At 41.1% G+C, this 24,512-nt stretch overlaps 1 protein-coding gene across 2 annotated transcripts in view; it reads left to right on the top strand.

Annotated features, from left to right (window-relative positions):
• Nucleotides 1-24,512, top strand: part of CWF19L2 (CWF19 like cell cycle control factor 2) — a 194,581-nt gene that overhangs the window by 27,585 nt on the left and 142,484 nt on the right. For both annotated transcript variants that reach the window (XM_024217183.3, XM_024217191.3), the window contains exons 3-8: nt 4,371-4,490; nt 6,042-6,152; nt 14,300-14,419; nt 16,451-16,544; nt 19,087-19,202; nt 20,854-21,566. In XM_024217183.3, the coding sequence (XP_024072951.2) occupies nt 4,371-4,490; nt 6,042-6,152; nt 14,300-14,419; nt 16,451-16,544; nt 19,087-19,202; nt 20,854-21,566 (1,274 nt within the window). The remainder of the gene's footprint in view (nt 1-4,370; nt 4,491-6,041; nt 6,153-14,299; nt 14,420-16,450; nt 16,545-19,086; nt 19,203-20,853; nt 21,567-24,512) is intronic.

Genomic DNA, 24,512 nt, shown 5'->3' with positions numbered 1-24,512 from the left:
CTAACAGAAGTATTGGAGCATAAGCTTTCGTGGGTGAATGCCCACTTAATCAGACGCAAGTAAGGGAAATTTCCATTACCTGCGTCTGATGAAGTGGGCATTCACCCACGAAAGCTTATGCTCCAATACTTGTGTTAGTCTTAAAGGTGCCACAGGACCCTCTGTTGCTTTTTACAGATTCAGACTAACACGGCTACCCCTCTGAAACTTTATGAACTAGCCCAGGTGTAGGCAACCTATGGCACGCATGCCAAAGGCGGCACACAAGCTGATTTTCAGTGGCACTCACACTGCCTGGGTCCTGGCCACTGGTCCGGGGGGGGCTCTGCATTTTAATTTAATTTTAAATGAAGCTTCTTAAACATTTTAAAAACCTTCTTTACTTTACATACAACAATAGTTTAGTTATATATTATAGACTTATAGAAAGAGACCTTCTAAAAACGTTAAACTGTATTACTGGCGTGCGAAACCTTAAATTAGAGTGAATAAATGAAGACTCGGCACACCACTTCTGAAAGGTTGCCAGCCCCTGAACTAGCCCAACAACACCCTATCAATAGCAGTGCACACCTCCGCGAGAACAGCCCTGACAGCTGATCTACCAACACCAAACTGTTTAGCTACTGACCAGTAGTAACTGGGGGAGGTGGCTTTCAGATGGCGATGGCCTTGTGCTTGTCCACGCTGAGGGGAGCGCTCATTTTGGTATTCCATCACTGCAGTTTCAGTGTGAGCTTGACAGATTTTTAGGGAAGTAGACTTTATTGTCCTGAAGTTCTGCCCTCACTGCTGGTCATCCCGGGTTGGCATCACTGTTCTTCCCCACCAGCCTGTGCTAGTTTGCTGAACCCAGAAGCAGCATTGCATTGAGTGAAGCCGCTCCAAGAAAGAGTCCTGCAGAAGTAACTGCTTGATTTCATACGCTTCCTGCATTGCCATGGCATCACCATGGCTATCTCCTAAACCAACCAAAGCCAGCTGGCCTCATGACTGCCAAAACATGTGGAGAAACTTGTTTGTATTAATCACAATCAGCTCAGGCCAGGTCAGGATCATGACACTCGGCAGTGTTTTCTCCATGCTGCCTGGCAGCAGTTTGAAAATGGTGCTGGCCTGCAAAATGCAGATGAATGATGGGATGCCAGGAGAGGAATCATGGGATTTGATTTCTTTGACCCCAAATCCAAGAATTCCAGTATGTTCTGGAAGGCATCCTATAATGAGCTGCGAGAAAAATCTCCGTGTGTATGGAGCCTGGCAGTGGAAGATTGCACCATGGGATACCTGTCCAGAATACTGTGCACCTATTTAAAAAAAGTGCAGACCTGTATGGATGCAAGGATTCACAAGAGAATCTCCATAGAATCTCTATGGATAGTAATTTCATGCTGTAATAAGAATATAACATTAGGGATCTATTATTGACCACCTGACCAGGACAGTGATAGTGATGATGAAATGCTAAGGGAGATTAGAGAGGCTATCAAAATAAAGAACTCAATAATAGTGGGGGATTTCAATTATCCCCATATTGACTGGGAACATGTCACCTCAGGACGAAGTGCAGACACAAAATTTCTTGATACTTTAAATGACTGCTTTTTGGAGCAACCGATACAGGAACCCACAAGGGGAGAGGCAATTCTCGATTTAGTCCTGAATGGAGCGCAGGATCTGGTCCAAGAGGTAACTATAATAGGACCGTTTGGAAATAGTGACCATAATATAACTTTTAGCATTCCTGTGGTGGGAAGAACACCTCAATAGCCCAACACTGTGGCATTTAACTTCAGAAAGGGGAACTATGCAAAAATGAGGGGGTTAGTTAAACAGAAATTAAAAGGTACAGTGACTAGAGTGAAATCCCTGCAAGCTGCATGGACACTTTTCAAAGACACCATAATAGAGGCCCAACTTAAATGTATACCTCAAATTAAAAAACACAGTAAAAGAATTAAAAAAGAGCCACCGTGGCTTAACAACCATGCAAAAGAAGCAGTGGGAGATAAAAAGGCATCTTTTAAAAAGTGGAAGTCAAATCCTAGTGAGGTAAATAGAAAGGAGCATAAACACTTCCAAATTAAGTGTAAAAATGTAATAAGAAAAGCCAAAAAGGAGTTTGAAGAACAGCTAGCCAAAAACTCGAAAGGTAATAACAAAATGTTATTTAAGTACATCAGAAGCAGGAAGTCTGCTAAACAACCAGTGGGGTCCTTGGACGATTGAGATACAAAAGGATCACTTAAAGACGATAAAGTCATTGCGGCGAAACTAAATGAATTCTTTGCTTCAGTCTTCACGGCTGAGGATGTTGGGGAGATTCCCAAACCTGAGCCGGCTTTTTTAGGTGACAAATCTGAGGAATTGTCAGAGATTGAGTTGGCACTAGAGGAGGTTTTGGAATTAATTGATAAATTTAACAGTAACAAGTCACGGGGACCAGATGGCATTCACCCAAGAGTTCTGAAAGAACTCAAATGTGAAATTGTGGAACTACTAACTTTGGTTTGTAACCTGTCCTTTAAATCGGCTTCTGTACCCAATGACTGGAAGATAGCTAATGTAATGCCAATATTTAAAAAGGGCTCTAGAGGTGATCCTGGCAATTACAGACTGGTAAGTCTAACATCAGTACCGGGCAAATTAGTTGAAACAATAGTAAAGAAGAAAATTGTCAGACACACAGGAGAACATAACTTGTTGGGCAAAAGTCAACATGGTTTCTGTAAAGGGAAATCATGTCTTACTAATCTATTAGAGTTCTTTGAAGGGGTCAACAAACATATGGACAAGGGGGATCCAGTGGACATAGTGTACTAAGATTTCCAGAAAGGCTTTGACAAGGTCCCTCACCAAAGGCTCTTACGTAAACTAAGTTGTCATGGGATAAGAGGGAAGATCCTTTCATAGATTGAGAACTGGTTAAAAGACCGGGAACAAAGGGTAGGAATAAATGGTAAATTTTCAGAATGGAGAGGGGTAACTAGTGGTGTTCCCCAAGGGTCAGTCCTAGGACCAATCCTATTCAACTTATTCTTAAATGATCTGGAGAAAGGGGTAAAAAGTAAGGTGGCAAAGTTTGCAGATGATACTGAACTGCTCAAGATAGTTAAGACCAAAGCAGACTGTGAAGAACTTCAAAAAGATCTCACAAAACTAAGTGATTGGGCAACAAAATGGCAACTGAAATTTAATGTGGATAAATGTAAAGTAATGCACATTGGGAAAAATAACCCCAACTATACATACAATATGATGGGGCTAATTTAGCTACAACTAATCAGGAAAAAGATCTTGGAATCATCGTGGATAGTTCTCTGAAGACGTCCACGCAGTGTGCAGCGGCAGTCAAAAAAGCAAACAGGATGTTAGGAATCATTAAAAAGGGGATAGAGAATAAGACGGAGAATATCTTATTGCCCTTATATAAATCCATGGTATGCCCACATCTTGAATACTGCGTACAGATGTGGTCTCCTCATCTCAAAAAAGATATACTGGCATTAGAAAAGGTTCAGAGAAGGGCAACTAAAATGATTAGGGGTTTGGAACAGATCCCATATGAGGAGAGATTAAAGAGGCTAGGACTTTTCAGCTTGGAAAAGAGGAGACTAAGGGGGGATATGATAGAGGTATATAAAATCATGAGTGATGTGGAGAAAGTGAATAAGGAAAAGTTATTTACTTGTTCCCATAATATAAGAACTAGGGGCCACCAAATGAAATTAATGGGCAGCAGGTTTAAAACAAATAAAAGGAAGTTCTACTTCACACAGTCAACTTGTGGAACTCCTTGCCTGAAGAGGTTGTGAAGGCTAGGACTATAACAGGGTTTAAAAGAGAACTGGATAAATTCATGGAGGTTAAATCCATTAATGGCTACTAGCCAGGATGGGTAAGGAATGGTGTCCCTAGCCTCTATTTGTCAGAGGGTTGTGATGTACGGCAGGAGAGAGATGACTTGATCATTACCTGTTAGGTTCACTCCCTCTGGGGCACCTGGCATTGGCCACTGTCGGTAGACAGGATACTGGACTGGATGGACCTTTGGTCTGACCCAGTATGGCCATTCTTATGTTCTTAAGAGAAATAGCTTAAGCCATAATAAACATGTAGTTATTCATGTTATTTAAAGCGGAAAAATATATTAAATAAATCCTGTGTAGACAAGTGCTAAGAAACAGAAGTAATGGTTGATGGAGGACGATAGAAATAGTAATAAGAATATGCAGCTATGGTCTGATAAGTGCACAGTTTTGATGGTTTAGAATTAGCTAGATTTTTTTTCTATGCAATTTGATTAATGGTCTATCTTTTTTTTCTATGTGATTTGTTTTGATGTCATTTATAAATGTTTGATTATATAGGAACATACTGTGAAGAAAAAGAAGAAAAAAGATAAACACTCAAGAAAACTTAAGAAAGAAAAGAAGAAAAGCAAAAACCAAAAATTTGAAAAAAATGATGATTCAAGTGATAGCTCTTCAGTAAGTAATAAACTTAAAATATTCTCTTGAAAGAATGTTTAAAAACAAACAAACAAACAAACCAAACAAATCACTTTTAACCTGCCTTTTTGGAAAGAAGTTGCCACTAATATTGAGGCATATTTTCCTTTTCCTAAAGACAGTGCTACATGATATCTTACTGGTATTTTATTAATTTAAAGGTGCCATTTTTTTTCAGTTTCTTTAATTCTTCAGTAATGCTCTCTCTTCCAGTTAGAGGCGAGTGGGTTCCCATTTTATTTTTAGCAGTCACAGACTTGCTTGGAAATCATGGCACTGCTTCCTGGCCCTCTCGTTTTTCATTTTTTATCAAGTGGAGTAAACAGGCCAGCTGGAAATCCTGTTCTGATTGGATTTTCTGAGTATTTGCTACGTGTTTTGAAATCCCCAGTTTAAATGTAGCATTTGTGTGCAAACACGGTAGCTTTATTGTTGTCTTCTTGAAGATTACCCTTTCTTCCTGATGCATAGGAAGGTTCAGTAGGACAAGGTTTTTCTGCAGGAACATACAGCTAAGTGAACTGTGTTTTTGACTTGCTGGGAAATAACCAAAACCATAGATTGGTCCCATGTTTCCTCTGGGAAGCACCCAAAGCTGCAAATTACATCAGAGAGACCCAAGATGCAGCACCCTTCTGACCCTGCTACCTTTGATACAAAATCTTTTGTTCTCATGTCAGGTTCTTATAAATAACAGGGAATGTCTGATCAGCAGAGAGTGGTTTGTTACGAGTATAAAATTGCAGCACTCCAGAAAACAGCTCTTCCTCTTAGGGTATGTCTACACTTACCGGGTAGTTCGACGGCTGGCAATCGAAGTTCCGGGTTCGATTTATCGCGTCTGGTCTGGACGCGATAAGTCGAACCAGGAAGTGCTCGCCGTCGACTGCGGTACTCCAGCTAGACGAGAGGAGTACCGCGGAGTCGACGGGGAGCCTGCCTGCCACGTGTGGACCGCGTCTGAACCGCGGTAAGTTCGAAGTAAGGTATGTCGAATTCAGCTACGTTATTCACGTAGCTGAATTTGCGTACCTTACTTCGACTTGGGGGGTAAGTGTAGACCAAGCCTTAGAGAGAGATGTATATATATATTGGGTGGGGGGTTGGGTGGGAATGAGATACAATTAAAATGTAAAGACATGATGTAAATTATTACATTTTTAATTTAAACGCGAATGTTGCACCAGTAAAGCTTAATAAAACATTTCTTTTTTTATTTTGTCACTAATTTAGAAGTTTTAATTGTACGTATTTTTTGTTTGTTTCAAAGTATCAGCAGGACAGTTTCAACTTTCTGGCAAATGGCCATTGTGTTTTCTTTGCATGACAATACAATATTAATAAACTGTTGATGTGGGATAGGGAGAGACTAACATGCTATTTTGATGAGATCACATGAAATGGCATTTTCTTTGTAAAATTTTCTTAGTAACAGTGTATCCTTAGTTTATAACAGTGCTTAAGGTTTGGTCATTCTATAAAATTCAGTGCTTTTGAATTTTTCTAAATTACTCAAACACTTATTCTTAGGATTCTTCAGTTGAATGGGTTGAATCAACTATATCACAGTCAATTTGCACAGAAAAGGCTTGGAAAGTCAAGAAGGAGCAGTCGGATACTACAGAAAATCCTGCAGTTCAGGTGAGTAGCCTGATAAGGGTAAAATCATTTGGGCCTAGTGTAAAGTGTGGCTATAGTTCATTGTAAATTCTTTGATCAATAGCTACTTAAAATGTAAATATTATATTTAGGTAAATGTTAGATTTTGTTAATTGGGCATTTTTTCCTGTTTTATTAAGCATCTAACAAAGTATTACAATTATGTTGCCTAGGATCAGTTTTGTGCATCATATGCCAAAGCACGTAATGATTTAGCCTGGTTTTCTTAATAAGGTCAGATTAAAATCTTGACTAACCCTGTTAATTTCTCTGCATAGATCAAGTCAATCTTCAATGACTTTTTGGGTACATGGTGCTTGAAGAGGTACAGTGACTAAAGAAACTGCAGAGTGTTTGACCAGCAAGACTGGTTGCATCAGGGATCCTGCTACATTCTTAGCTATGCTCTACACCTCACAAATTATGTGTCATCTGGAGAATTGAACTGTCCCTAACTGAAGCAGTGTGATTGCACTGGTTTAAGCACAGACTGTTAAGTGTGTCTTTTCTAGCTATGTTGATGTGTGTTTTAATCCTCTCAGTTCAGTTTTGGTTACCTATCCCATGATGCTAATGTAGATCCTAGATAGAGGAGATTCTGCGGGATTTTTGAAAGGCCACTGACGTTCTGTAGGACAGTAAGAATAGGACTCTCTTAACTATGGTAGCGGAGACCATGATGACACTAAGCTAGTGCAGAGTGAAATGATTCAGGCTGAACTGTTGTTTAGCCCTACTGAAAGCAAGTCTAGTCCAATTGTATTTGGCACACATGTGAATTACTTCGTGTGTGGCACATGAATTACTTGTGTGTGCTAGGCCCACATAGTCTTAGGAGGGTAAATTTTGGAACAGCCAAGGACCAGTAAGACTGGTTTCCTTGCTTCCAGCACTTTCCCTAATCTAGTTTTTCCCTCTGTATAGTTAAGCCTTCTTTCAAGAGGTTTTTTTTAGTAATACCATGATTGTAACACCAACAGTGGGCTGGGTCCTTTAAGATCATCAAATTGAAGAATGCTGAGAGAAAACAAAGAAGTGCTCCTCTTTTGGTGAGGGTGTGCAAACCAGGCTAGGTCTCTGTTTATCCTGTCAAACCATTGTACAGGGAAATTTTTGGGGTAGCATCTTCTTTTTTTTTTATACCTAAGTGCAGTTAGAAAGAGAGGTAGCTTCCCTTGTATATATGTTCTCATAAGTAAGCTTCTCTTAATCTCCCTCCAACGTATCTGGTGATCAAAGATCTGGAATTGAATGCTTTACTCCAAGTGCAGTCACCTTAGGGCCATACACCCCCTGCTCTGTGATGTGATGTCCCTGTGTCTGTTGTCCAAAATTACATTGATTTTTTTTCTGCCACGTTGAATTGCAAACTCCTATATAATTACTGTCCATTGTTGCCCCCAAGTCTCTTTCAGCATTGCTGCTTTTCAGGTTTCTCCTTCTCTTTTCTGACAGGTCAGGCCTAAAGGCAATATAGGTAAACTTACAGGAACTTTCGTGAATGACACTACCTCTGGCTTTAAGGTATAGATTGTTGAATGCAGTCTAAACTGAGGAGGCTGTAAAAAAACTGTTTTTGGATCTCTACCAATAGCTTTTGCTTCAAGGTCATTTCTTTCTTGTCCAAACACTACTTGGTCTGTGAATTGGTCGACTGGTACTTGGCTGTCCACAATTAGACTCTACACTTTATATGAGGAGTTAACGTGTGATATTTGAGGATTCCCCCCCGCCCCCCTTGGTGGACTCCTTCGGGATTGGCAAATGGACAGATACATATTTTCCCCAGCACATTTTAATGACCTAAAAATGGTCATAAGTTTCATGGCCTTTTCTACACTGTGAAGTTAATTCTGAATATGGTTCTGGCTTCCAGGGGACTGACTTTATGAAGTGCATCTGGTCAAGGGGAGCAAAAAGCCTCTGTGAATCAGAGAAATGCCCTTTACTGATTGCTGAAAATAGCAGGATAAAAGTTCAGAAACAAACCCTTTTGTAGCTCATGGGCATTTGTACTCCCTATGAGCATTGAGTTCTTCAAGCCTTTTCTTTTTTGGACAGGATCACTTACACCATAAGAATGGCCATAGTGGGTCAGACCAGACCATCTAACCCAGTATCCAGTCTTCTGAACGTGGCCAGTACCAGATGCTTCAAAGAGAATGAACAGAACAGGGCAATTATTGAGTGACCTATCCCCTGTCATCTAGTCCCAGCTTCCAGCCGTCAGAGGTTTAAGGACAGCCAGAGTGCAAGGTTGCATCCCTGACCATCTTGACTAATAGCCATTGCTGGACCTATCCTCCATGAACTTGTCTAATTCTTTTTGAACCCAGTTATACTTATGGCCTTCGTAACATCCTCTGGCAACGAGATCCACAGGTCGACTGCGTTGTGTGAAGTAGTACTTCCTTATATTTACTGCTTATTAATTTCATTGGGTGATCTTTTAGTTCTTGTGTTATAAAAAGGGAAAATAATACTTCCTTATTCACTTTCTCCACAACATTTGTGATTTTATAGACATCTATCATTCATCCCCTCCCTAGTCATCCTTTCTTCTAAAATGAATAATCCCAATCTTTTTAATCTCTCCTCATATGGAAGCTGTTCCATAACCTTAATAATTTTTGTATCCCTTCTCTGCACCCTTTCCGATTCTAATATCTTTTATGATATGGGGTAACCAGAACTGCATTCAGTATTCAAGATGTGGGCATACCATGGATTTATATAGTGGCATTATGATGTTTTCTGTCTTAGTATCTATCCCTTTCCTAATGGTTCCTAACATTATTAGATTTTTTGACTGCCGCTGCACATTGAGTGGATGTTTTCAGGGAACTATCCACAGTGACTCCAAGATCTTTCTTGAATGATAAGAACTCATTTAGACCCCATCATTTTATATTTATAGTTGGGATTATGTTTTCCAATGTGCATTACTTTGCATTTATCAACATTGAATTTCACCTGCCATTTTGTCACCCAGTCTTGTGAGATCCCTTTGTACTATTTGCAGTCAGCTTTGGATATAACTTTGTTGTCCAAACCAGTAATTGTGTATCATCTGCAAACTTTGCCATCTCACTGTTTACTCCTTTTTCCAGAACATTTATGAATATGTTAGTGTTGGTGTCAAACCAACCTGATAGCTTTCTTTGACAGGGTAACAAGCCTTGTGGATGGGGGGAAGTGGTAGATGTGGTATATCTTGACTTTAGTAAGACTCTTGATACTGTCTCGCATGACCTTCTCATAAACAAACTAGGGAAATGCAACCTAGATGGAGCTACTATAAGGTGGGTGCATAACTGGTTGGAAAATCGTTCCCAGAGAGTAGTTATCAGTGGTTCACAGTCGTTCTGGATGGGCATAACGAGTGGGGTCCCGCAGGGATTGATTCTGGGTCGGGTTCTGTTTAATATCTTCATCAATGATTTAGATAATGGCATAGAGTGTACACTTATAAAGTTTGTGGACGATACCAAGCTGGGAGGGGTTGCAAGTGCTTTGGAGGATAGGATTAAAATTCAAAATGATCTGGACAAACTGGAGAAATGGTTTGAAGTAAATAGGATGAAATTCAATAAGGACAAATGCAAAGTACTCCACTTAGGAAGGAACAATCAGTTGCACACATATAAAATGGGAAATGACTGCCTAGGAAGGAGTACTGCGGAAAGGGATCTGGGGGTCAGAGTGGATCACAAGCTAAATATGAGTCAACAGTGTAACGCTGTTGCAAAAAAAGCAAACGTTATTCTGGGATGTATTAGCAGGAGTATTGTAAGCAAGACACGAGAAGTAATTCTTCTGCTCTACTCCGCGCTGATTAGGCCTCAACTGGAGTATTGTGTCCAGTTCTGGGGACCACATTTCAGGAACGATGTGGACAAATTGGAGAAAGTTCAGAGAAGAACAACAAAAATGATTAAAGGTCTAGAAAACATGACCTATGAGGAAAGATTGAAAAAAAAAGGGTTTGTTTAGTCTGGAGAAGAGAAGACTGAGAGGGGGCATAACAGTTTACAAGTACATAAAAGGTTGTTACAAGGAGGAGGAAGAAAAATTGTTGTTCTTAACCTCTGAGGATAGGACAAGAAGCCATGGGCTTAAATTGCAGCAAGGGAGGTTTAGGTTGGACATTAAGAAAAACTTCCTAACTGTCAGAGTGGTTAAGCACTGGAATAAATTGCCTAGGGAGGTTGTGGAATCTCCATCATTGGGGATTTTTAAGAGCAGGTTAGACGATCACCTGTCAGGGATGGTCTAGATAATACTTAGTCCTGCCTTGAGTGCAGGGGACTGGACTAGATGACCTCTCGAGGTCCCTTCCAGTTCTGTGATTCTATAATTCTATGTTGAGGAGTACTGGTCCCACTACAGATCCTATGGTGACCTTGCTATTTACCTCTCTTTACTGTGAAAACGGACCATTTATTCCTACCCTTTATTTCCTATCTTTTAACCGGTTACTGATCCATGAGAAGACCTTCTCTCTTATCTTGTAACTGCTTAGTTTCCTTAAGCACCTTTGGTGAGGGACCTTGTTAAAGGCTTTCTGAAAATCCATGTACACAGTATCAAGTGGATCACCCTTAGCCACATGCTTGTTGATGCCCTCAAAGAATTCTAATAGATTGAGGCATAATTTCCATTTGCAAAAGCCATGTTGATGCTTTGCCAAAAAATCGTGTTTGTATCTGATAATTTTGTTCTTTACTATAGTTTCTATCAATTTGCCTGGCACTGAAGTTAAGCTCGCTGACCTGTAATAGCCAGGATCATCTCTGGGGCCCCTTTTAAAAATAGGCGTTATGTTAGCCACCTTCCAGTTATCTGGTATAGAGGCTTGTTTCAGCAATTGATTACATACTACAGTTGGTAGTTCTGTAGTTTATATTTGAGTTTTTTCAGAACTCTTGTGTGAATACCATCTGGTTCTGGTCACTTCTTACTATTTAATGTATCAATTTGTTCCAAAACCTCCTCTATGGACATATCAACCTGGGACAGATCCTCAGATTTGTCACTTGAAAAGAATGGCTCTGATGTGGGAATGTGCCCAGGGCCAACCTTAGGCATACACAGAATACGCAGCTGCATAGGGCACCACGTAATTTGGGGCACCAAGTTTCATGGTGCCCTAGGAAGCTGCATGCTGTGTATGCGGCGCTGGCTCCAGCGGCCAGCCCCATCCCCAAGCCAACCCCCCATCTCCGCCTCCGCCCTGCCCCCACTCAACCCCTTCCCCCAAGCTCCTGTCCCTGCTCTGACCCACCCCACCTCTTCCCGCCCCTGCTCTGCTCCCACCCTACCCCCATCCCACCCCTTCCCGGAAGCCCCCTCCCCTGAGCGATGCGGCCCGTGGGATTAGCAGGGGTACTGGAGCCCTGCAGAAGGGGTTGGGCCCATCCCTGCACTCATCAGTGGTGGCGGTGGGAAGCAGAGTGACCAGGCCCCAGCCCGCTCCACCAGCTCCTAGCCGCGTTGCTCCGCTTCCCACCGCTGGTGAGTGTGGGGGTGGGCCGACCCCTTCCTCCAAGCCCCCTCCCCAAGCGACAGGGCTGGATGCTGGGTGAGTGGAGTGGGCTGGGGCCAGGTCACTCTGCTTCCCGCTGCCACCGGTGAGTGCGGGGCGGGCCCGACTCCTGCTGCCAGCGACAGGCCCCCCGCTAATCCCCCACACTGCCCTGGGCCTCCCTGCCCTGCTGCTGCCCCTCACAGCTCCTGCTCCCGCGGCCCTCCAGCCCTTGAGTGCAGACCCCCCCGCGGAGAGGCTGGGCCAGCCCCCCAGCGGAGTGGCTGCTCCCCCCCGCAGAGGGGTGCAAGTGCTCGGGCTGCGTAGGGCACCACCATAGGTAGGGACGGCCCTGCATGTGCTCCACATCCTCTGCAGTGAAGACCGATGCAAAGAATTCATGTAGCTTCTCTGCAACATCCTTATCTTCCTTGAATACTCTTTTTGCTTCTCAATCATCCAGTGTGCAAGTGACTGCTTGGCCGTCTTCCTGCTTCTGATGTACTTAAAAAAAAAATTGCTGTTAGTTTTTGTGTCTTTACTTAGTTGCTCTTCAGATTCTTTCTTGGTCTGCCTTATTACTTTTGCACTATACTTGCCAGAGTTTTTTATGGTCCTCTCTTTTTTCCTCACTAGGATTTGACTTCCAATTTTTAAAGGATACCTTTTTACCTCTAACTGCCTCTTTTACTCTGCTGTTTAGCAATGGTGGTATTTTTTAATCCTCGTGCTGTTTTTTAATTTGGGGCATAGATTTAGCTTGAGCCTCTATTATGGTGTTTTTAAATTTCATGCAGTTTGCAGACATTTCACCCTTATGACTATTCCTTTTAACTTTCATTTAACTAGCTTCCTTGTTTGTGTGTAGTTCCCCTTTTAGAAGTTGCATGCAACTGTGATGGGTTTCTTTGACATTTCCCCCCCCATAAGGATGTGAAATTGAATTGCATTATGGTTGCTTTTACCGAGTGATTCAGCTATATTCACCTCTTGAACCAGAGGCTGTGCGCCACTTAGGACTAAATCAAGAATTGCTTCTCCCTTTGTGGGCTCCAGGACAAGTTGCTCCAAGAAGCAGTCATTAATGTGTCTAGAAATATTATCTCTGCATCCTATCCTGAGATGAGATGTACCCAGTTAATGAGGATAGTTGAAATCCTTTGTAGTCTCTCCAGTCTCCTTGAGCATTTCACAATCACTGTCATCATTATGGTCATGTGGTTGGTAGTGTAGTCCTACTGCTATACTCTTATTGTTAAAGCATGGAATTTCTAGCCATAGAGATTCTCTGGTACAGTTTGATTCATTTAAGATTTTTACTTTAATTGACTCTATGCTTTTTTACACATCCAGTGCCACTCCCCCACCAGCACAACCTTCTCTGTCATTCATATATATTTTCTACCTTGGCATTACCGTGTCCCCTTAATTATCCTCATTCACCGTGGTAAACTGATGAGGTTTTGTAGATGACCTCACTTTTTGTTCCTCCTCCTTAGCCCAAATCTCCTTTAGGAAGTGGAGTATCTTCCATTTCATATATGTGAAATTGTCTCAGATGCATCATCTAGCAGCATTGGTTGTAAATGAGAGACATGACATAACATAGTGGCAGCCATTCAGATTGGTGCTTCAAGACTTGAAGATTAAGGATCAGAATGAACACTATTTTTTCATTGTTCTAGAATGGCATCAGAATTCCATTCTTTTTGTTAGAATACACATGGATGTCTCACATTTTGATTTTGGTTAATTAGTTGTTTTCAATGTGTATTTTGCTGCTTTCTTTTCATGCTTCACAAATATTGTATTTGTTGTAGTTGTTGTGTGATCTGTGGGAAGGGAGGAAAATATGCCTTTAGCTGTTTTAGTGTGGTATATTGCCCTATATCATGGTTTATTTAATCTACTTTTTTTCTTGAGATAATAGCCCTTAGATTTAAAATGGCCTCCATCTGGCATTTGTGAATGTGGATTTGTACCTGCATTTGTTGACAGATTAATAGAAGTTAAGTGTTTAACTACCGGATTTATGGGCACATTTGGGTACCTAGCTGTCTGGGACCTATCAACTGCACCCTATGATTAGTTGCAGATTTTGTGCCTGCTAAATTAGGCCAAAGAGATCATGAAGCCAAATACAGTAAGAATAATTAATTCTTCAATGGTTTTGGAGTAAGGTGGCACGTAAAGTGATCTGGCAAAATGATGTACGAAACATACAATGTTCAGTGAAGAACGACATTCCTAATCTCATATTTACTCTAATGAATTTGTATGCACCCACATATTTACAAGTGTGCTTGCTCATAACTAAATCACATCTAGACTGTACACCTGGAATTACAAATAAAAGCTGTAAAAGTCAGCATATGTAAGTGAATTTCATGAATGAAGTCTTTAGAATATTTGTTTTGCATGCAAAAATGTTTTGAAAGCTAGAAACTACTGTAAAATCTACACCATATATTATAGATATCAGATGATACCAGTAATTTTGTGAGTTTGATTTATATCTGAGCCGTATATTTTGGTTACAGAAAATGGGTGTTTACCGAGTGTGGGTATTATTTTGTTTTGGATGAAACTGTTTGTATTATTACAGAGGGATGAATGGATGACCTTAGATTTTATGTCTCTGAAAACCACGTCTGCAGCATCACTCAAAGCTGAAAAAGAGACAGAAAAATTATTGGAGCAACAGAAAGCCCAAGCAATTGAACAGGTAAAAGGAATTATTTATATATTTCACCAGTTTTCTCTGTATCTTCCTAAATGCAGTGTATAGTTTTGTTATGCACTTAAGTTTTTATAAACTACATGTACTCTAAACTGCTTAAATGAATCCTCTTGTAGATTACAGTTTTATTTTTAAAATCTTCTTAAAATAGTATTTATTGGCCATATGGTGGTGGTCATTTTATACTGGTAGGTTACTACTTGTTTGGGATGAGGGAGAGGATTTACTTTAGGAAGCTCACCCTGTGATAGGAAACCCATAAAATTAAACTTCAATTAAGAAGAAAGCCAATTCTAGTAAAAAATGATGACTAAACAGAGTGAAAAGATTAAATAATAAAAGTTAATTGTATTTTTATGGCACCTATCTGCCATAATACTTGAATCACTTTACAGAGATCTATTGAATAGGTAGAAATTGGCAGACTGGGGGGGCTGACCTTCTGTTCAGTTCTGCAGGCAGATGTCAGACAAATATTACCTAGAATTTATATGTCCTTAGTCCTCCCTTTGACCACCCACTATTGTAGAGTTTTCCAGTTTGTTGTTATGCCTCTACGAAACATCAGTGTTGGTATGCAATTTCTATTTGGATTCAATTTATAGCATCCTAGTTGTTGTCCTTACTAGCTTTTGAGAAGGCGTGAAGGGGGTGATGTTTTGTTGTTGCCTTTTCAGTTATTTTTTTTTTAACTTTTCTATACTCCTAAAGGAGTCTTCAGTGTTCAGTCCAAAAATATATGATGAATTCTTAATTTTAAGGGATATTAGCATTAGGAATGTGGTATATGATTATTTACATGTAGTTTCTGATTCTCAGAAGGTATATTTGAACAGATCCTAGTTACATACTTGTGACGGGTTCCCTGGGGTGCAACCTGGAACTGGGGTATTGCTAAGTCCTCTGTCTTACCAATCTGGGCTCCCTCTCACACTGTGATGCTGGGACAAGCTGCAAACCCCATCCAAATACTGCACTTACACATACATCTACAGACCGGGACACACCCAGCTGAGTTACATGAATGCTTTCGCCAGCCAATTCATGAACCAACAATAGAGAGGCTGCAGATAATTCCCCCAGCTTCCCAGCCTAGGACCCCAGGGCTGTACCGTCCTGCCCTCGTCAGAAGCCTTCCCAGTGTAAGTTTATAACTGAGACTACAATTTAGTCATGGGTATTTTTAGTAAAAGTCAAGGACAGGTCATGGGCAATAAACAAAAATTCATGGCCTGTGACATGTCCATGACCTTTACTATAAATACCCCTATCTTAGCTAGGACGGGGCCCTGGGGTGCCACTGCTTTGGGTGGGGTGCCTGGGGTGCCACTGCTCTGGGCGGGGGGCCTGGGGAGCCGCTAGTTTGGGGATGGACCCTGAGGCCAGCCCCACTGGCCACTGCTCGGGTGGTCCCAGGGGCCAGCAGCCAGGGGCTGCCGAGCAGAGGCTCGTGCGGCTGTCCCCGGAGCCGCTGCTCTGGCTGCCCATGGGACCACTGCTCAGGTGGGATTCTTTAGTGCTATGAAGTGATGTAGCGGAATGTTTAGTTTAGTTTAGTTCTTGTTTAACAAACTAAACTTAAAAAAAAGTTTAGTTCTTGTTTAACAAACTGTAGTTTTGAAAGTACACTCATCTGAACTGCAAAAGGAAGTCTTACAGAGATTATTCTTTGGAAGAAAATATTGAAGAAAATGATGTCCAGTACTACTGTATATAGAAAAGACCCACATTTCCTCAAAACATTCATAAATATTTTCTACGTACAATTGTAGTTGCTTCTTCACCTGGCTATTTTTAATGAATTAGTATTTTTTTTAAAAATATTGAAAGTTACATTGCCCTGTCAAACTTTTTGTTTTAAAGTTCCAGCACCAGGTTTGTTAATGAGATTGTCATTTGGGTACATTTAAACTGATTACATTTCTATATGGATCATACAAAATAATTAAAAAGTTGTAACAGTAGCTGTTAGACAAAGTGGATTTTTGTGCATCAGTTGAAAATTGTTTTCTGTAGTCTAGAATTTCTGAAAGAGAGCTGAACCCCTACTGGAAAGATGGTGGAACAGGTTTACCGCCAGAAGAGGATGAAGCAACTTCAGTTAAAAAAGGTAAAAAACCAAGTTTTAGTAAGAAAAGCTATATGTATTCCCCTCAGAGACGTTTACGTTGTTAAATGGTCAGCATAGCAGGGCTCCCAGTTGCATACAATGAAGACAAATGAAGTAAAACTTGTTTCAGTAGCAAATATTGGATTAAAATCATAATACATTGTTTCGCAGAATATTTCTTGACTGATTTATAATCTTGAGTGGTTTGACCTTCAGTTTCTACGCAGATTTTCTCTCATTTGAACTAATTAAAGAAAAAAATGATTCCACCAGGACATGATAAATTGTTGTCATCTCATTTGATTCCTTTCATTCCATTACACAAATTACAGTTTTAAAATATTCAACTACAGAAATCTGTGAGTCACATTTAAATGAAATCCATTAAGAATGCAGTTTGTGAAAAACATTATTTCTGTAACCTTTTCACTTCAGTCCTTACCTTTGGCTTATCCTGTCTATTTCCAGCAAGTGCAGCTATGAAATATTTTTTCAGAATGTCACATAGCATTTATAAAACATTAAGAAGGACTCTTATATGCTGGGTTGTAGGGAATAGTAAGGGGCCCATATTGGGAGTCCATACCCACTTATTCTGTGGGCAGTTTGTATGGACTATAGGCTTCCAGGGGTCTCCGTCAGGCCAGCGATCACACGGACAGGAACACCCATGGCCTGGCTCTAAGAGCCTCTCTTCTCCCTAAGAGGTGAAGAGCAGCAGAGTCCTTCAGGATCTTGGGAACCCTACTAACATCCCCAGCAAAAGAATCTATTTACTAATTTAGTTTTGCAGGAAAGGGGGATTTGATTTGCATGTGAGGGAGGTGACAGAAAGTGGACTCCAGAAAGGGAATGTCCATGTGCTGCTCCTTCCTGCAAAACATCCATTATATGTTGAAATAATAAAATGGAGAAGATTACAGAAAATCAGTTGTACCATCAATATATGCACAATGTTAAACTAAATAACTATGTAAATCTTTTATGGTCTCTGTTTTCCTTTTTCTCCCCCTACTGTATGTTGCTCTTACTCATATCATATCAGGTCTAAAATTAGGTTGTAAGATCCCCAGAACAGGGACTGTGTATTTTATTTCCATGCCTTATCCCTTGTACGTGTTACGATGCTGTATAAATAATACATCTCTCTCCCAGGAACACCTGCTCCATGAGATGCACTCTCTGTTTGTCCCTCCCCCTCAAATGTGACACTTGCAGGCAATTCAGACTCATCACCTTTCCACACCCCATCAGTGAAACATCTTGCGACTGGGGCCTGCGGCCATATGCACATTATGCATGGGGTGTACTATTGGCAATGGCTAGGAGTAGCGGTATTGGATGCCGACTGCCCCCTCACATTTGGCTCCAGGCCTTCTATGTCAGGATGGGGGGCAGCAGGGCCACAATTGAGCGAGTGGCATTGCAACCTGGTGCACAGAGGTTGCAGTGCCACAGGTTCTTGCCTAAGTGGGCAGTGGGGTAGCCAGTGCTGCTGCTCCTTGCCATTGCTGTGGAGATGGCTGTTGCACCAGGGCTCTCCCGCAAAGAGCCTGCCTGGCCTTGACTTGCTTCCAGCAGCCTGTTTCCCCCCTCAGGGATGGGAAGTGATGCTGCACCTGGGTGAGCCAGGCTGGAAGGCAGCAGCTTAGTGTCACACAGACTTGGCAGCGAGGCACAGGGGCTAGTGGATGCAGTGGGGATAGCTCCACAGAGATTGATAGTGTGTACCAAGTCAAAAATTTCTCGGGGTGCCCCTGCACCTTGCCACCATGCACCCTCAACCACTACTTTTTGTAATGTCAGCTCTGAGAGACTCATCTGGCTCAATGGGTATGTCTACATGGGGATAAAAAAACGCACTTGGCCGAGTTAGCTGACCTGGACTCGCAGAGCTTGGGCTCTGCGGCTGAAAAATTGCTGTGTGTGGGTTTGGGCTCAGGCTGGAGCACGAGTTCTGGGACCCTGCAAGAGTGGAGGGACACTGCAAGAGTGGAGGGTCCCAGGGCTAGGGCTGGAGCCTGAGCTCTGGGACCCTCTGAGGGATCCTATGTTTGGGCACCAGCCTGAGCCCAAACATCTACACATCAATTCGTAGCCCTGCAGTCCAAGCCCCGTGAGTCCGAGTCAGCTGACCTGTGCCAGCTGCGGCCATGCCATACTCCCATGTACCCCTATTTGGTTCTGCTTGTTCTGGTAGAGAAACCAACAAACTACTCTTCAAGAAACTGACCATCTTTGAATTCAACTAATGTAAATTTCTAAGAAGAAATATTTGGTGAGAAAGACTAGAAGATTTGCATCTGTTTTCAGTTTCATGTATTCAGGATAGGAAGAAAGACAATATTTTATTACAATATTTTCAGTTGGGGCACGAACATGAAGGTAGAAAGCTAGATATACTCCATGTCAGCATACAAAATAGGTCTAACTGAGCTAATTTAAGTTTCTGTGCTGCATGTAGCATATACAATAAGTGTTAGGTAATAAAAGCTAACCCTGAAATACAAAAAGATCATATCTAATTCTTTTGTTCCTTTAGTTAAAATGGTGGAAGACGGTGGATTAAGTTGGTTAAAGAAATCCTATCAAAGGATGAAGGAGCAGGCTGAGAGAGAGAAACGAAATTTTGAGGAAATTGTAGCTGAAAGATATGGGGTAAGCATCTTAAGAGGAAAAGTATTCTCCTTGTTTACAGTTTTTAAGCTTTTGGAAAAGGTCAAATCCCTGTAAAGGCAGAAGTATTTAATGTGTAGCTTAAGACATGATCAAGCTCTGCTGAAAACAATCCGCTCTTGAAACTTCCATCAGGTGATGAAGGCGTTAATGCTGTCAGACTTCGATTTGCATGATTTTGCATGCTACCTTTTTTCACTGTGGGGTACTAGACTGTAGTTAAAATATTTCTGTCTTTCACTTCACCCAGGTTCTTATATGGTCCCCATTATCCTGGTATCTGAGCACCTTCCAAAATTATCTGTATTTGCAGAGATATTTCTTTCAGACCTGTGCCCAGGTGTGCACACAAGAAGTTTGGCTATGTCTGCGGTATGAGCAAGGGTTATGATTCCCAGTTTGAGGGGACACACTTGTGCTAGTGCTCATCGAGCTAGTGCGCTAAAAAGCGTAGCATAGCTGGGGGAGGATGGGCAGCAGTGGGCAGCAGCACAGGGTAGCCATGCTGGGAGTGTACCCCATGCGGGTTTGAATGCTGGACATCTAGCCCACGCAGCTGTTCACCGTTGCCCATGTTACCCTGACTTTACTACTAATTTTAGGATGCTAGCTCCATGAGAGCTACAGCAAGTGTCTCCACACGAGCTGAGAATCCCACCCTGAGCTCCAAGTATAGACATACCCTTTGTGATGGTGTTATCCATGTAATAAGTTGGAGAGTTATGTGATAAATTAATCTTATCATGCATCCGTTGGCCACTTTACCTGCAATCCATCTCTACCAAGAATGCTTCTCACTTGCTAAACCCTCTGAGTAGTTTTCAAAAGCTAACCTTTAAGAAAACAGACTGCCACAAAAACATACCTCTCAACCCCACCCCGCAAAACATGGTATTGGCTTCAAAATTATTGGTGAAAGGTGCAGGATATATGGTATTCAATTGTATACCAAGAATAGGTTTAAGAATATTGTAAGGGGACAAATGCTGAGTTTTCTTCATTTGAGTTTGTTAGTGCTGCTCTCTGACATTCTGGAGATGCTGGGATGGCTTCTTACTACAACCAGAAAATTTGACTCCTGTCCTCCTTGGCTTGTGAATGCCAGAGAAGTAGTACTAGGGGCAGCAAGTGGATGAGATTGTGTTTCCCTAAGTGAGGCAAGGTGCCAGTGATTCTTCAGGAAAGCTACCATGAGGTCCCTACTAGAAAAAGTTGATGCTGAACGTCATGCAGCCTGCCAACTGCTATACTGTTCTGTAATATCACTTTTTTAAAAAAAACAAAAAGAGGTAATTCAGAAGTTTGTGACAGGATAAGCATACAGTTTCTTAGATTTCCTTGACCCTGGTCAGTCAAACTTTAGGCCTAAATATTGGGTAGACACTTCACTGGTTGTGTAAATCATTGATTTCTTTCCAGTGATGGTTAAAGGTTAAATATCCATGCTGATTAGTTTTAGAAATGTCCCCTGTGATATTATCACAGCTGCATGACTTATGTGGCCATCCCAAATTTAGACCACTAAAACCGTTATACCATATAACACTATCATGTAATCTCTCTCTCATGCTTGTTATTAATATGGACATAATTTTAAAAATAATGCCATTATATTTTTCCTTCTGTCTTGTAGTCAGTGGAAATATTTCAGTCAAGATGGGAAGAAGCTGAAGAAGCTGCATCAAAACAGGAAAATGAATATAGAAAAAGAAGATGGAGGAAATTTAACTATTCAGAGAATGAGCAAAAAGAGAGAGAGCACCACATGGAAAAAGAAACACAAGTTGAAGGTGACAGAATCAAGGGTATGTGTAAAGGACATTCTAGAGATAGGCATAATAAGGTATATCCACTGGAAGAAAGAGATTATAGAAAAGACAGGCCAAGAGAAGAACGAGAATATAGACATCGTAGCACAGACTCTGAGTTCAGAGACAATTGTTCCAAAGCAGCAAAACATTCTGATGAAAAACGAAGTCAGGAGACAGTTTCCTCTCTAAGCAATTTGAAATATAAATTTTTGAAACCTTCTGAAGAAGATTTGTCATCTGTTAGTAAAGACTGCAAGCTACAGCAATCCTCATTAAAACTACCATCTTGTAGCTTTTTGAGCAGCAATTTCCAAAAACCTGGTAAGGAAAGTGAAGAAAAAACACCGTGGAGCAGAACACATATAAAAGATGAAAATGAGAAACCAACATTAGATCAAAAGCCATTGAAAATGGAAAAAACTACTTATCATGAGGGAGCTCCAAAGGCTGAAAGAGAGAAGACACAGGAAGAGAACCTTGGAAACATCCCCAAGAAGAAAGTGCTATTGCCAGACAGCAAAGCATCATATTCTGGGTATCTTATGATTTATTTTGCTAGATGTCATTTATATTTTCAGGGTAGTTTGCAGGAGGTATCTGTCTGCTGCCATACCTCACTGGGCTGTGATCTTATCAGATCTCCAAACATGTTTGAGCCTGATTAGTTCTTGGATGGAAAACTCAGATCTATAGAAAATGATTTAGTAGATGTGACATTCTGAGTCCGTGATAAACTAATGCTCCAGCATGGTAGCAGGGGGCCCTGTAGGGCTTGATGGTGTAGTCTTTTTGGAAAGACTTTAAGCATATCTTATCTCTGATAGTCATTAAAGACCAATTGCCCATGAGTAGGGGGTGCAAGCATTAGTAACCTGGCAAAATTTACAATTCAGTAGCTTCATTCTGCCTACCTATATTTCCAGTGTGGTTTCCTTTGGATGCTGACAGTATACTACCCTATGTGACCCCAACAATTGTATAGTATTGCTGTATACTGAACTACTTAAAGAACTACTTATTCAACCCTGGAGATGGCTGCACTTCAGTGTTGAGTGAAGTGAAATGTATATTTATGTAAATATGGTTTATTAAGTCTCTTTGGGATCTTTTGGGGTGAAAAGGCACCATGTAATTTTAAAGTTGGTGACATTACTGTTTTCCTTAGAAAATGTTGGAGAGCTGAGAATACTTATGCAGCTTTTAAAAATACATTTCACCATAGTGATGTAGCATTTTAGCTTTTAAGTGCATTAAAGTGGCTCTTTTTCTGTAGAATATAGTGTTTTAATCTTGGAATTTAACTTCCTTCTTGACCCTTTGGTAGGGAGTCATCGCTTTCAAAGCTAAAGTAGGTAATGTAGGAAATATCTATTTTGATTTGACACGTACTGTATTTTCAGTCATATTGCCCATGACTGTGGATTACTTTACCCTTCCTTTGAACATTGGTGTATAGTAAAGTCTGCTTCTTACTATTGAGATAGGCTGTGGAATAATATTTCATCTACAACTTAAACAAGTAGAACCTACTTGTAAGTAAGTGACCGGGCATGCTGAATGGCAAAATAACTGGGGAAAACTAAGGTAACAATATAGCATGGATAGATTTGGTAGATTAAAGAGATGAGGTCATATGTTAAAGTAGTAGGTTTTATTCAGACATAAATGACAGAGAAAGCATCAGTCTGAATGTATATTTTCTGGGGAGTTAAAAAGCGACTACAAAGCAATATGTAGTAAGAATATTACTGTTCTTCTATCTGTGCTGGTATAATGAAGGAAAATAGAGACTAATCATGGAAAGAAGTTAGAAAATCACTGGACTTTTATGCAGGTCCTGGCCACCCATCCTTTATGTCATCACCAAGACCCCAATCCTGCGAACGCTTGTGCACGTGTTTAAGTTTACTACTGTGAGTAGTAAGTCCTATTCAAATACTGGGATTATTCTCAGTAGTAAAGTTGAGCATGTGCATAAGTGTTTGTAGGATTAGGGCCCAAATGAGATCTAAGTTTGAAGAATTTAATAAATGTAGGAAAAGTGGGCAAGCAATGAAGTGTTCAGCAACAAGAACATGTGAGGAGGCTGATAAGAAAAGTCCAGATGGAAAGAGGAATTGATGAAAATAGTGATTTCTTTAGGAATATCTACAGTTATGACAGTGTGTAGAGTACAGGCACTGCCCGCCCAGGTAGCACAGGTATAAATAGCGGTGTAGATGGTTAGGCACTGCTTAGGCAATTAGAGTGCTCTACACTCCTGAACTCCTTGGGTATATACCCTACATGCTCCCACATGCCCAAGCAGTGCCTCCCATATTTACACTGCAATTTTTAGCAGTGTAGTGTCCCATTATCTCCCCTTTGCCAGAGCTTTCCCCCCATCACCCCGCTGCTGGAGCCTTTCAGTGCAGTGTGTAGCTACGTGCCACAGTGACAAGCGTGGACACAATCTGTCTTTCACTGTGGCGTATAGCTATGTGTGTACTGCCTGCACTCTGCACACCACTGTAAGTGAAGACATAGCCTTTGTTTCCCCCATATTACGTTATTTAAGTTACTGATGAACAGGTCTTATGGGCAGATTATAAGTTAGCTTTTGGTGATGAACAGTTGGTTTCTAACATCAGGGAGGAGTTTCTTATAGCAGTATTCAGTCTTTTCAGTTATAAAAGCAGACAAGCAGAGTTCGACAGTTACCTGGCACTTTGCAGGTAGGTGGATGTCTCCCAAACAAAAGAGGCACCGAGAGTGTCTGTCTCTAACTGGGATGGATGGAGGAAAGCAGTAGATGTGATATATCTTGATTTTAGTAAGGATTTTAACACAGTCCCACAGGGCATTCTCATAAGTGTCCTAGAGAAATGTGGACAAGATGAAATTTGTATAAGGTGGGTGTACAATTGATTGACAGACTATACCCAAAGAGTAGTTATCAATGATTTGCTGTCAGACTGGGTCCCTCCATATAGTGGGTCTCACACTACAAAATGGGGAATAACTGGCTAGTCACCAGTACTGCTGAAAAGGATTTGGGGGTTATAGTGGATCACACTGAATATGAGTCACAATGTAATGCAGTTGCAAAAAAGGGTAATATCACCCTTGGGTGTATTAACCGGAGTGTCATATGTAAGACACAGCAGGTAATTGTTCCATCTTCTTGGCACTGGTGAGGGCTCAGCTGGAGTACTGTGACCAATTTGAGAGCCATGCTTCAGGAAAGATATAGATGAATTGGAGAGAGTCCAGAGGAGAGGAACAAAAATGATAAAAGATTTAGAAAACCTGACCTCTGAGGAAAGGTTTAAAAAAAACTATGTATAGTTTTGAGAAAAGAAGACTGAGAGAGGGACCTGATACGTTTTCACATATATTAATGGCTGTTAGAGAATGGTGATCACTTGTTCACCGTGTCCACTGAAGGTAGGACAAGAGGTAATGGGCTTAATCGCAACAAGAGAGATTTAGGTTAGATATT

The sequence above is a fragment of the Terrapene carolina genome, unplaced genomic scaffold (assembly GCF_002925995.2).
Source record: "Terrapene carolina triunguis isolate 2854851 unplaced genomic scaffold, T_m_triunguis-2.0 Scaffold138, whole genome shotgun sequence".
NCBI classification, from domain to species: Eukaryota; Metazoa; Chordata; order Testudines; family Emydidae; genus Terrapene; species Terrapene triunguis.
This window is presented reverse-complemented; position numbering and strand designations above follow the sequence as displayed.